The sequence below is a fragment of the Pleurodeles waltl genome, chromosome 8 (genome assembly GCF_031143425.1).
Source record: "Pleurodeles waltl isolate 20211129_DDA chromosome 8, aPleWal1.hap1.20221129, whole genome shotgun sequence".
Taxonomy (NCBI): Eukaryota; Metazoa; Chordata; class Amphibia; order Caudata; family Salamandridae; genus Pleurodeles; species Pleurodeles waltl.
In genome coordinates, this window is record NC_090447.1 from 1,186,307,128 (window position 1) to 1,186,321,196 (window position 14,069).

At 42.2% G+C, this 14,069-nt stretch overlaps 1 protein-coding gene across 1 annotated transcript in view; it reads left to right on the forward strand.

Moving 5' to 3' along the window:
- The window catches only part of VWA8 (von Willebrand factor A domain containing 8), a 1,423,713-nt gene that overhangs the window by 327,340 nt on the left and 1,082,304 nt on the right, over positions 1-14,069 (forward strand). Inside the window, exons 6-7 of the mRNA XM_069205432.1 lie at positions 6,301-6,465; positions 11,419-11,468. Of these exons, the coding sequence (XP_069061533.1) occupies positions 6,301-6,465; positions 11,419-11,468 (215 nt within the window). The remainder of the gene's footprint in view (positions 1-6,300; positions 6,466-11,418; positions 11,469-14,069) is intronic.

Consider the following 14,069-nt stretch of genomic DNA (forward strand, 5'->3'; position numbering starts at 1 on the left):
CACTGGTGACAGGATAACACTTCCCTACCAAGAACTGATTTGAGTGGACCAAGTGCTGAGTTACAATGGTAACAATACCCCCTGTGTCCCTCAGTGCTTCCACTCTCTCCCCATGAATCAAAAGGTGCTGCCTGTATATTTGTATATTACTTAGCCAGGCAGTATAGGATAATTCTACCCCACCCTCAGTGACCAATGTTGCCTCTCTGGGGTCACTGACATGGTCAGGCCACACCTCTGATCCCATATGGAGATTGGTATTTGCTGCAGGTTGACTAGAGGCGTTCTTTTTGTTTTTACAGCTAGATTCTCCAGTTTGATGCTTTCTGTTTTGCAATCATGGCACCAAGCCTTGCTAGGATCAAAGCGCTTTCCTTTGTACCCACCTCTAGACTGTTAGGAGTCTCTGGACCCACCCTCTTGTGCAGGTTTTTGGGGGCCTTGAGAAGACTCTTTGTTGTTTTTATTTTGGCTTCCATCTTTCCCTTGTGGAGGCTTTTTGGTCTCTTTCTTTTGGTCTCCCCCACTAGTGGAAGTTTTGGTTACCCTTGTTTTGACCCAATGGTCTATCTTCCTCCCCAATTGTTAAGGAGAAAGTAGACACAGGTCTACCAGATGTTGATGTAGCCTATCATTGAAACAATTACTTAGCAAATGCTCTTTCATGAATAGGTTGTACTGTCCATCATAATCTTGTACCTTGTTCCCAGCGAACCAACCACCCAGCATTTTTACTGAATAGTCCACAAAGTCTACCCAAGTTTGGCTCTGGGTTTTTCGGGCCTCCTTGAACTTTATCTCATACTCTTCAGTTGTAAATCCAAAGCCCTCAGGGCACCCTTCATGAGGTCATAGGATTTAGAATCTGCCTCTTTCAGTATCAGGAGCCTATCCCTACACTTTTGCGAGAATAACTCCCACAATAGTGTGCCCCAATGCTTTTTATCAGTGTCCCACCCATTACAGGGTCTTTCAAAGGCATAAAACCATTTGACTATATCATCCCCTTCAATGAAGGGTTGGGCAACTCCTTTTGGGAGTTTGATGTTGAAAGATTTCTCCCTCAATACTTGTATGCTGCCACCAGAGATGGGTCCTAGGCCCAACTCTTCAGTCTGTTTCTCTGTTTCCAAAAGCTGGCTCTGTAAGGCAAGTTTCTTGGTCAGCCTGGCAATGGTCAGGTCTGCTTCTGTGGGTGCACCAGTGCTTCTGGTAGAGGAGCCATCCTCATCCCTATTGTTCACAGGGTCTTCTTAATCCACCACAGATACATCATCATCTATCTCATCTGGGGGATTATCTCTTTCTTGCTGGGCCACCAGAAACCTAAGTTTCTCTGCACAGGGGTTTTTCCCAGTACAAATTTGGTGCAGTCTGCAGAGTCTCCTTAATTGGTCATAGTTATATGCCTCATAAGGTTCCAGGTCAAGGTCCTGGTTCTTGGTCTCTGCATCTGTCATTGTTATTTTACTAAAGTTGAGACCTTTTTTTAACAAGTTGGAATCCCCTTTTTGGATAGGCTAACTATAAAGTAAGGACTTTTAAAACTTTTTGCTAAGGTTGTACGGACCTAACCAGGGTCCTAAAAATTATTTTAAAATTTTGCAAAAAATGTTTAGCCAATTGAAAGTCAAAAACAATTAAGCTAAAGGCAATTTGGAGAGTTATCCGTGTGCTCACAGAATTGACAGAATGGTATCAGCAAATGCAAAGTCTTTAGCCCACTGCTGATCCACCAAATGTAGGAAGCTGACCCTCTATGTAGTGTGCAAAGCTAGACACGCTGTGCAGGGGGTCCAGGCAATCACACGTTGGTCTACAGGGGTAAAAACTAGATCACCTAATGCTCTAATTTTTAGGATAGCTTGGTTGAGCAGTTAGGCAAATCTTGGAGACATACAAAGCATTTGTTGTACTCACTGCATCAATCTTGCAGCTCACACACTCAAAGGAATAACGTGGGACCAATTTATAAAAATACTTCAGATTTTTATGTTATTTTTAAGACGAAGATCATCAATATTGGTAAAGTACTTTTTGAGATATTAATTTTTGAAGTTTAATAAAAATAGTCTTTGTGGGTAATTACACACCATAGGAATCAATGGAGGACAACCATCAAAAATATAAATAAAATCACACAGTAGGTTTACCAAGTTCTTCTTTTGCAGGTTGGTTAAGGTCGTCGATGGGCATGCTGTGCCAGCTGGAGAAGTTTGGGCGGCTCCCAGTTCCGACTAGAGCAGCGGGAGAAGGTCTCTGGAGCTAGTGCAGGGCCACTGCGAAGGACCATTTGGAAAAGCACTGTACAGATAAGTTTAATGGTGAATCCTGGGGGTCCTCTTGGACTGTTGAGGTCGTAAGTGGTGGGGTATCCTTAGGGCACAGCTGGTTCTTCTGTGCAGGGCATAGAGCCGCCGGGTGCAGAACAAATCAGTGAGCCATGGGCTGTGCGCAATCATACCCTTAAAAGCAGGAGGAAGGTCAGTTCAAGAGTCGTTTGCAGGACAACGGGGGTGATCTGGTGGGAGGTCCGGGTTGTTTCGGAAGTCCCTTGACTAGGGGCTTCCTCCTAATCCTTTTTCAGTCCCGGGTGGACTGTTTTTCTTGGTGTCCGAAATCAGGGACCAATACCCAGGGTTATTGTACGATTCAGCCATTAGAGGGCCCAGTGCCACCAAACTTGGCACACTAGCAGGGTTTGTCCTTGCGGTCTTTGGTGTGAAAGTTTTGTCTGGCTGCGGCGTCCAGTTCCAGAGTTAGCTTCCGGTCAGTGAAGCGGACCTCACTGGCTTATTGGTTCCTTGTGGATTTAGAGTGGTACCTCCACTCTGGAGGGAGTTCTCTGACGATTTGCGAAACCTTGATGCCCTCTGGAGTTTCTTAGAGTCTTTCCAGTTGTCTAGCAGCTCCTCAGTAGTGATTGTCGGGTCCTGGGTACAACAGGCAGGGTTTGGCGCCTTTTCTTTGTTGCAGCAGGTCCACAGTTCTCGTGCCTTGCATCTTCTTGTTCTTATCTCCTGTTAAGACATTACAAATCAGCTAAAACCTGTTGACTGTTGTATTAGGGAAACATTAACTCTCATGAGACTCCCTCTTTATTTTTTTTATTCTATCGCGTTGGTGTCCATTATTAAAGTTGCCTGAGTAAGGGCATTCCCAGAGGCACTTTAACTTTTCCAGCTGTCACAGGTCCCTTACTTACAATTTGGAGGAATATCAAAATGCTTTTCCTAAATGTGGGGTTGAGCCCACCTGCTACACAATTGAGTTTACCTGGTGAGGACTCAATAATGAAGTATGCCACACAGAAATATGTGGGTGAGAGTCCTCTAAAAAGAAATAGGTTTTCCTTTCCCCCGTTTTGTAAGAGGTTACCTCTCCATTTGGCCTGGTGTATTTAATTCAAAGGGGAACTGAGATATCCCTCTTGTTAGAAAAAATCCTCACTCCCTCTTTGTTGATTTGTTCTTCATTATTAAAGCATAACTCCTCATTTAAACCTGAGTCCAAACATAGATGTGCAACAAAAGAGATTGTTATATATCACTTTTGTTGAACAGAATGTTTCTAAGCCTAAATTATGAATATCCCTAATAAGGCACGCCAAAAAGTGCCATATTACAGTGGAAATAACTTGCACATCACATTGTAAAACTCTTTTTCGTATCACGGTTTCACCATTCCTAACATTAAGTGCCATTCCATTTTATTTTTCTGTTCCGTTTTTCCTTATGAAAGTAGATGGAAAGTAGAATGAAGACTTAAGGGCTCAAGCCATGGCACGTTGCTTCTTGCAGCTCTAATCTTGAAAACAACAGTGGGACAATGACCATCCAGCATATAATTTAAGGAAGACCCTGGTTTTCATCAATATCTTACAGTCAAGGAGTTCCCCAGCAGAACTACCTGTACTGAAAGTGGTAATCCCCCATTCCACGGGATAGGTACACCAAAAAACACTTCTTAGAGGGGATCTCCATCAGCGATGGAGATGTAGCTTGAAAACTCGGTTTGTCAAAGCATGGTTGAAGCTGTTAACTGTGAACTGTAGTGAGCAGAAGGCTTTCAATGGGTGCCCTTTTCACTAAAAGATCACTAATGGGGGGCAAAAATTGTCCTGTCTGCTGGTTAAAATACTTGACTAAGCAATTAGTAGATTGATTTTTAGTCCATTGCAGTCTTTTGACTAGAGGCTAGATTAGCTCGATTGCACCTGTGAATGATCAATTTTGTACCAGATTCAAGCAATATTTTTGGGGGTATTTCTCCTGGTTAACTAATGCAAAGTAACATCTGTATTGACAAACCAGTCTGAAAACAAATTTGCACTGACTGGTCTGTATGTATGTATGTATGTTGTAGGTTCATGTGAACAGTTTAGCTGTATGCAGACATATTGCTCACAGTATAAAAAGAGTAGGCTTTGTGTTAACCATTGGCATAATAGGGTCAATCCCCTCAGCAAATGCATTGAGGCGACGCCAATTGCATCTTGGCCCAAAGCAATATACACCTCTCACCTCATGCTACTTGTTGTTTGGTGTATCATTCCGCCTTCTTGGAAGTGGTTGGATTTCAATTCATGAGAGACTGTTTTTCATCTGAAATGGACAATCAGTCATCACGTTGTTTTGTCACATCGACTTCTATAATCTTAGGCATTCATTATATATAAACAACAGCCCTGTTTTTGTTATTTATTTTACTGCAAAGACACATTGTTTTGCTTTACAGCAAAACTAAGTAATTGCTAGAGATGGCAAGGGTTGTACCTGTAATGTTATCTGTAGCAACCAGTTTCACAGCATGCAATGGTTTCTGGCCTCAGGTCACTGATGAGATTCAGTGTGTTTGACCGCTTCCATGCTACAAATTAGTGACTTTGGTAAAGATGGTAGGTCAGGTTTGTAAATAAAAATGCAACCCAGACCTATTAGTTTTGCCAGTGCTTTTTGCACTTAGCTAGTGCAAATGTTGCTTTTGAAACTAAGGGCGTGATTTAGAGTTTGACGGAAGGGGTTGCTCCATTACAAATTGACGGATATCCCGTCCGCTGTATTACAAGCTCATTATAGCCTATGGAACTTGCAATACAGCAAACGGGATATCCGTCACATTTGTGATAGAGTAGCCCCTCTGCCAAACTCTAAATCAGACCCTAAATGTTTTGCTTACTTGTGCAGTCTGTGCAATACAGCCATAGATGTGTAAGGCATCCTATACCCAGACTATTAGTATCTTTGCAGGGCACAGACCCTAGCAAACGTTTGTGTAAATGTGAATTATGAATAGATTTTCCTTTGCTGTTAAAAGCACTAGTTGAAACAGACTTGAAATGGAGATCTAATGATAACTGGGAATCAACCTCAAACCCTGGGTTCTCAGTAGAGGATACCAGAATGTTACAAGTCCTCAGTGTCTATGACAAAACTTAAGACTGTAGGCCAGCATGGTCAGCAGAGAGCAGCGGAACAAAAGCGAAGGAGTGCAGAAGGAAGAAGTGTCCTATTTATCTGTTACACTCTGTCTTTCATTGCTAGCCTGATGTTATCATAAAAATTGATAAATGGAAAACACGTGGATACGTACTTAAAGGAAGCTTGGGGCAGCTCTCCAATGGTTTGTTCAGTAGTCCTTCACATTTTACTTCTGCCTACCAGAGCAGGGTTATTCTTTGATCATCCTTGTGTCTTCAGGTTACAGTAATGTCAAGCCAGTGGTACTTTTTCTTTGAACTAATAAGAATGTTTTGTATGATGTTCATTAAAACAAGAACATGTTTTATGCCTGTTATATAAACACCTTACTGCCGAGAAGCTCCTATACTGTTCTATTAAAATTGTATGCAGTGGTCAATTTTTTTATTACAATGTTTATTGCAAACACACGGCCTCTACGTTTCTATTTTTAGCATATGCCTCCAATTAAAAACTTAAAAGATAATGATTCAGAAGGTCTGTTGGCTGTGCCAATGCTTGTTTCTTTAGCTTTTCAGGTTATGGTAGACCCTACATTATTGTTGGGAGATTTAACCTAGTTTTAAGACTAGAAATACCAAGTTTTCAAGCAGAGACACCAGTTTAAATATGCCAAGTTGTTGAGTTAATTTAAGTAATGCCATATTTTGCTGATCGTTATTAGATTTCTGAGGATTCTGTGATTTGTAAAACTTGTATTTATTTATTTCCTGCATAAGAAAATGAAAGCGCTGCAAACAGCAGGCGCCTGACCAAGACCACAACTGTCTTTGTTTCTTTCTTGCGTTTTCACTTTCTCGTTGTGTTTTTATTTATTCAGGAACACACCAAACTTGAGCTGGATGCCTGGAAAATAGTACGAGTGAGTGAGGATTTTCGAGTTATAGCTCTGGGGTTGCCAGTGCCCAAGTACACGGGTAACACGTTGGACCCTCCACTTCGCTCCAGATTTCAGGCCAGAGATGTGTATTACCTTCCTTTTAAGGTGAGAACTGTTGCATGTGTTTTAAAAGTCGCCTGGAATGGATTAATACTTATTTTTGTGAGCAACCTTAATGAGAAACTGATGTGAGAAAGAATTTTGTTCTAGTCTGTGTGAGATATTTAATTGGCATATTTCATAATTGAACCATTGGCTGGTGTAACTTGAGGGTTGTCTATTTTGGCCAGGTTACCCATACCCTCCACAGATTATAAAACAGCCATCCAAGAAAGTCATATCTTCAGCCCTGTCATATGATTGGACTAAACTGGGCATTTAAGTTTAGTGACAGTTGTTAGCTGCTGCAAGGTGGTTTGTTTAGCCTCCATATAGGGCATCACAATTCAGGGGAGCCAGAATTACATTTAAATCAATGAATGTCTTCCTATTACCGTGGATGGTGTTAGAAATTGGGTTGTTGTTTGAATGGGGTGTGAGCCCCGGTCAAGCAGCTACCGCAATCCTAGTCAAAGTAAAAGACAGGAAAACACTAAATTAACCTTTGCTCACCCTCTGCTACCTTAGTACAGAGCAGTCAGGCTTAATTTAGAGGCAGTGTGTAAAGTATTTGTGCAACATTTCAAACGGTAAAACTGTGAAAACACCACAAAAGTATTCCACACCAGGTTAGAAAAATAGATATGAATTTAATAAATTAAACAAGACCGAAAATGACTAAAATCCAGTAAGTAGAACTGGAAAGATTGAATTTCAAAGTTTGAATTAAAAATAGCTCGAAGAAGCACAAAGCGCTATTGGGGCTATCTGATCTCGCTGGACCGGGACAAAGTCGAAAGTTCAGGCTGACCGCGATGGAGCTCTGGCCTGCTACAGGGACCCAGTTAGGCCCGCTGAACCAAAGTACCTTAAATCCTAGGGTGCGTAGCATTGCTTGGATCTGTGGCGAAGATGTGTCATGCAGCTGAGATGATGCATTGGTTCTGAGATGCGGCGAGTCTGCGGTAAGAGACACTGTTGCATCAACGTCGAGGATCCTGTTGATGGGGCTTGCGGTGCGAAGGCCAGTGTCAAGGATGCATTGCGCAGCCGAGGTGATGCATCGGTTCAGATGAACTGTGAAGCAGCGATGTGGAGTTTCTGCGTCATCGTTGAGGCTGGTTCTGACAGGAGATGGGAGGAGCTTGCGCCAGAAGAGTGCTGCGCAGCAGCAGTTCAGTAGGTGATGCATTGAACGCAAGATGCAGGATGTGGCGGCGATGCAAGTATTTTGCCATGGGTCCAATCCACGCAGCTGCCCCGATCCGTGGAAGAGATGCTACCGTTCTGCTCGAGGGTGTGCCACTCAGTAGAGGCGACGCACTGGTTCCACTAGTAAGCACCTTAGACCAGCTTCTGAGGGTCCAAGACTGGCGGGGGGCACGACTTGGCAGGGTAGACTCACATTTGGCAAAGTCAAGGTTCAGCAACAGGGTGGTTGGAAGTATTTTATGCCCCTGAGGCCTCAGATCAGGAGGCCAGCCACTTAGCCCTTGGAGCCAGTGTGGGTTCAGTGATGCAGGTCTATTCCTTCCCAACCAGGCAAGGAAGCAGCAGGCAACAGAGCAGCACAACAAGGCTGCAGTCTAGCAGAGTGGCAGTCCTTCAGCGGCACAGCAGTCCTTCTTTTTGGCAGAGTATTCACAGGTCCAGAAGTGTACTAAAGTGAAGGTGCCTGAGGTTCAGTTCTTATACCCAGTGGTACCTTTGAAGTGGGGGAGACTTCACAGACAGTCCTTTGAAGTGTACAGAGGTCCTGCCCTTCCTGCCCTGACTCCATACTCACTGTAGGGGGGTATGCAGCCCTTTGCGTGGAAACAGGACACAGCCTGTTCAGATGTAAGTGAGGCTGGGTACAGCTCCTCAATCCCATCCTCCCCGAATGACCCATCAAGTCACACCTAAGCTCCCATTGTGTGTGGCTGTCTAGGGGAAATACACAAAGCCCAACTGTCACCCACTCCAGATGTGATCAGAGACTGGCAGGAGGCACCAAAATGCTAATGTAAGAAAATGCAAACTTTCTAAAAGTGGCCTTTTCAGAATTGCAATTTAAATTTCGACTTTGGTATGAGTTAGGATTTTAACTTGTGTTTCCAGAGACACCAAACTTGAAGGAATTATCTCTTTTCATTTGGAAATTATGCTTAATATAATGTAATAAGGCAACACTTATGTTATCCTATGGGAGCGATAGGCCTTGCAAAAGTCAAGAACAGATTTAAGAGTTTTTCACTACCAGAGCATGTAAAACTGAAAAGTACATGCCATGCCTTTTAAATACATTGCACCATGCCCTCTGAGCTGTCCAGGGCCTACTTTAGGGGTGGCTTATATGTATATAAGAAGGGAAGGCTTAGGCCTGGCTAAACGTTTTTTTGCCTGTTCAACATGGCAGTATAAAACTGCATACACAGGATCTGTAATGGAAGGCCTGAGTCATGGTTTAAAGGGCCACCTGAATGGGTGGCACAATCAAGTGCTGCAGTCACACTAGTGGTATTTAATTTACAGACCACTTTACTATGGACATATAAGTAAATTAAATATGCCAATTAGAAATAAACCAGAACTACCATGTTTAGAGGAGAGAGCACAATCACTTTAGCACTGGTTTGTAGTGGTAAAGTGCACAGAGTCCTAAAACCTACAAAAAGAAGGTCAGAAAAGTGGAGGAGACAGGCAAAAAGTTGGGGGGAAGACCACACTAAGGCTGTCAGGTATAACAGAGGTTATAAATTTCATTTCACCAGGGGTAAACAAAAATCCGGTCACAGACTCAGTGATAGGGCCTAGATTGTCCAGATAGTCATTGAAACAGCTCAGCAGGAAATGTTTGTGATAAATATCCCAGTGGCGCACAAATGGTGCACTGCACATTTTTGCCAACATACTGGACCAAGTCTCCCAAAAATGTATTACCAGATTCTATAATGTTGAGTCTCTGGAACCACATCTTTCAAACACTGAAGTTTCTTCATTAGATATTAGTGTCATAGTATAATTCCAGTGTGTACGAACAATTCACAGAGGCCGTCTATAGATGAGGGCCCTTCATTTTACAACCAATTCCGGTAGCCTATTGCCTAGAGGGTACACTGCTCTCCTCTAGTTAAATATTGGCGTATATCATTTTTGGATAGGGGTGGACAAGCTTTTTCAATCTTTGGCCTAATAAATTGGAACCTGCAGTCAGTCTTTATTCTACTCAAGATAATCCACCTTTCCATTTTAATTTTAAGATTGCTATAGTATATACATAGCCCATGCTGAGAGTGTAGCACTGTACATGTTACAACAAAAAATAAGAGTAGCTAAACAACATGCCTTCAAAATATAATAAGAACAAATGTTAAAATATGAAGTGAATATCCAAAAGAAAAATACAATGTATTAAAAGAAAATATAGAAAAAAGATGGACGTACAGAGTACTGGCGGGTTTAGCTGTTATTGGCAAAAAGTAGGGAAGATTAGCTGGAAGAAATTATTTTTTATTTTTTTCTGAAACTGGGATAGGAATGGCCAAGCTGAATAGTTCCAGAGACAAGATACTGGAGAAGAGAAGGCCTGATTGGACTTTATGGATTACAGTGTTTTGGTAGTAAAATAGGTGCTGACTTATGGCCCGTTGAGCCACTAAATATCTACAGTTTCTTTGTGAGAAATTGAGAATGGCATTGATTAGACGTTTAAAAGTAAGGCAGCAGATTTTGCAGGAGGTACTGATATGTTCAAATGTCCCCAACCAATCAGTGCCATACTGGAGTGGATACATTTTTTTAAAGAAGTAAGAGAGGATGATGAGAGACTGAAGTTGAGAAATGACAAGTGATTGTATCTTGAAATGGAAGACATAGGCAGGTAGAAGGAGTTTGATCCTTTTAAGAAAGAAGGAGCACACTTACACCAGTTTGCTGATATGAACCTAAAATGAATTGGCACAGTCTTGTATGAAACTAAGAAACCTCACTGTGGTAGGGGCAGTGGTTTAGATGTTTAGATCACATGAGGGAGAGGGCAGGAGTCGCTGTGGTGGATAATGAGGGTTAGGGCATTAACAGAAACAAAGTCTTTACTAGCCAGAATTTGAAGAAGTGATGGGAATTTAAACCTGAATAGCACATAGGTCCTTTCTGGGCTGTTGAGTAGATCTCCCAGCAGTTTAGTATAGGTGCTGAATAAGATGGAAGATTAGCATCAACCCATATTCACCCCCAAAGCATTTTAGGAATCAGGTCAGGCCTAGTGCTTCCCACTAGAATATACTTCACATGTACAACAAAGTGAGCCAATCCACGGCTTTACCCAACATCTATGTGTGGGAAGAAGTTGATGGAAATACAGAGGCAACCGGGGTTTCAGAATGACATATTGTTCAAACACAACATAGGACCTGACTGTTTATAAATTAGTTCGGAGGCGATTCAAGGAATAATTAATGTAAAATAACAAGATGATTTGGTAGAAAATGTATAGCAAGAGATTGAGGTGCACTTTCAACTTTGCACATGCCTTGTTAATCTGACCTTCCATGACCTTCATCTAGAAAAGTGCTGTTTGACTGCCAGTTTGACCTGCGACACTAAAGGCAGAGTCAAGAGTGAAATGCAGAAGTATCATTTAATCATCTACTTTATAAGCAGGTTGTAACCACTCATACATACATATTGCTACAGTACTGATTTTCAACCAGTGCTGTAGCCGGAGGTGTGTGAGCCTTGTTCGTGTGGAAGGGCTGCTTCTGTCAGAGTTCTGGCTGCGTTCATCTCTGTTCTTTCTGGTGGCCTCTCAACTTTTGCTGCTCTGTGCTTTTGTACAGAGTCACCCACTGAATCAAAATTAGGGCTGTTGATTATTACCACAATATTAAAACATAAAAGCAGAATTGTTGTCTTTCACAGTGTTTTCTAAAAACCAGTGGCCATGTAATGATAGTTGACGTTTTCCTCTCGTTTTAGGACCAACTGACTCTACTATACTCAATTGGATCAAATGTTTCTGCAGAAAGGTAAATGTTAACTTTGAAAAGTGTTGCCTTATTCCATCCCATGTATAGGTATTCCATTACTTCTTTTTGTGGATAAGTAAATGCTTCCTTCACTCTAAACTCTGGGATTGGTTACTAGGCTTAAGCTAAGTAGTTTGTGCTGATTCAGGTCACATCTTGTTTTCTTTGAATTCAGGAGTCACTTCGGTATTAATGCAGCTCTTCTGCCTGGAAGGAGAGGCCTTCTGACCTGATCTTTGGGAGGTCTTAGGTCATAGGCATCACCCTGCAAGAGCTCTTCTGCCTTCTTGAAACTTTGACCCAGTCAGAGTTTAGCTCTCAGTCTGTGGTAAACCTTGAGAGTAATTTCCATATTTGTGCAACTCTTTTCTGAGTAGGGAGATCCACCTGCCTTAGTCACATGTAAGACTAAGGCAAGGGGTGGAACCTGGACAGAACCCAGACAAGGCGCAGTCTCAGTCATCTAGTTTAAGAGGAGTTTTAACCCTATGCACCATCAAACCCTCCCCGAGAAGCCAATTTTATTGGACATAAGCCCTCACTTACGACTGATGCTACTTGGGAGTTGCACTGACTGCCACCACCATCGTGATAGCATACCCTGGACCCACCAGAGAGATGGTCCACTTTCCTACATCTGCAAACCAGGTACAGCACCATCCTTCTGTGACAAGCTGCATGGTCCATTAATCTGAAAGTTTCATCAATCCTGGTGCCAAGGGTGACTCTCCTATTATTGTGACTGTCTCTGTTTTTGTCCCACTCTCAGCCTCGACTGCTACCTGGTGCATATGGTCACTAGGCTAACGGTATTGGAGTGGTCCATCATCTGCATTCTTGCTGCTGTGCTGTGGATGAGGAAAATTGGAAATCGAGCCATTTAGGCAAGAGGAATTAGATTTATGGCTCATTCTGTTTATGGAACAAGATAATTTTAAGACCACTTTCAGGAGATAGTTGCTCTGCTACTTGTGAAGCTCTATCTAATCAGGTTGTCATCAACTGAATTACCATGGGCTATACCACAATCATGACCTGCGCATTGGACAATAGAAGTAACAGTCTGCACTCCCCTAACAACTGCCTTTATGGACTGGCGACCTAACTTTCACCACACTGAGGCATTTTTATAGTCTAGTGGGATTCTCACATGGGGCCTGGTAGCTGCACCCCATTTCCTCCTCATCAGCCACATACTTTAAATGTCTGAGGCAGCAGTTTCTCCTCTACAGAGCTGAATTGCTGCTGGAATATCTTTTCATCAGTATGGTAAAACTAGACTTAGTTAACTCTTGTTTTCTGGTATGAGATGAACAAGCCATTATTGCTGCACAATAATAGGAAGAGTGAGTGCTTAATTTGGGCCAGTGGTTGCTGGTAGGGGGCACACCACTGATTTTTCTGCATCGCATATTTACCCTAAACAGGGAAAACAAACAAATCTGAAAGATGGAGAAAAAGAAAGAAGCCAAAACCGCAACAAAGAGAAAGCAGTAATCTGCGAGGGAGAGATAAAGGACAGGGGATGTTTGGAGTGATTTTAAGACTACCAGCCTTGGTATTCATTGTGCCAACCTTCATTGCACTGGCCGCGGGCTTCTGAGTGGAGATTCGGGCACCGACATCCTTCGTTTTATAAATTAAGCACTGGTTAGAGGTGACATGGAATGCATCATTTTTTTTTTACTAATGCTTGACAGCCTCAAATCCGTAATTCCAATACTAACATTTCCAAAGCTTTATACTCAAAATCCAAGTAGCCCGAAGCACCTCGAGATCCTGTTTCATAATGAATGAGATTATTTGTAAATGATTGCCAATATAATGCACAAACGATCTCTCAGAGGCTTCATAGCACTTTCATTGTCTGCATTAATGCTAAAAAAAAAAACGAGATCAAGAAAGCTCATGGTCTTCTGTTCTGTGAACTATCCCACTGACACGTGCTCTCATGTTATAAATACCGTGCTTTTTCTATTGCTTTGGGTTACACAGTATTATGTTGTGAATGCCCCCCACACCTATAATTAAGTGTGACCCCAACCAGGGCTCAGACATAATCCATCTATATGTAACACCTTCCACCTTTTACTTAATGATTCTCAGATTCATCTTTGTATTATCAATGCTCAGCATAGTCTGTAGTTGCTCAGCATTGAATGCTCTCTAGCAAGACGTGTCTTTGATTATGATTGTTTAATTTAAAGAAAGAACAAAAGCATTTTGTGAAACAGTGCTGTTGCAAGCAAGAGTGATATGGTACAGGAGTTGCCTGTTAGGATGGGATCTTACAGGGGATGTTACCGAATTTGTGGGTGATCGTTGTTTAAAAGGACAATGCAAACAAAAGTGTCATCCATACAAATGTAAATTATATGAAATAATGAGAAGGAGAAAATGGTGTGTAGATGGTGATTAGGATCCTTTTAACAGTAGAGCAGTTTTTGATGGTGCTTATTGGAGAGATAAGTCAATACCGGTCTTCAGTTGCTGGTGATCCTATTCTGAGGGGACCTGGCCTGGCCGTTTCAGCTGCAGTGTTCCTGTTGCAGAAGGACCAATTCTAATTAGCATGTGTCTGACTCCTCCTATCTGTGGTGG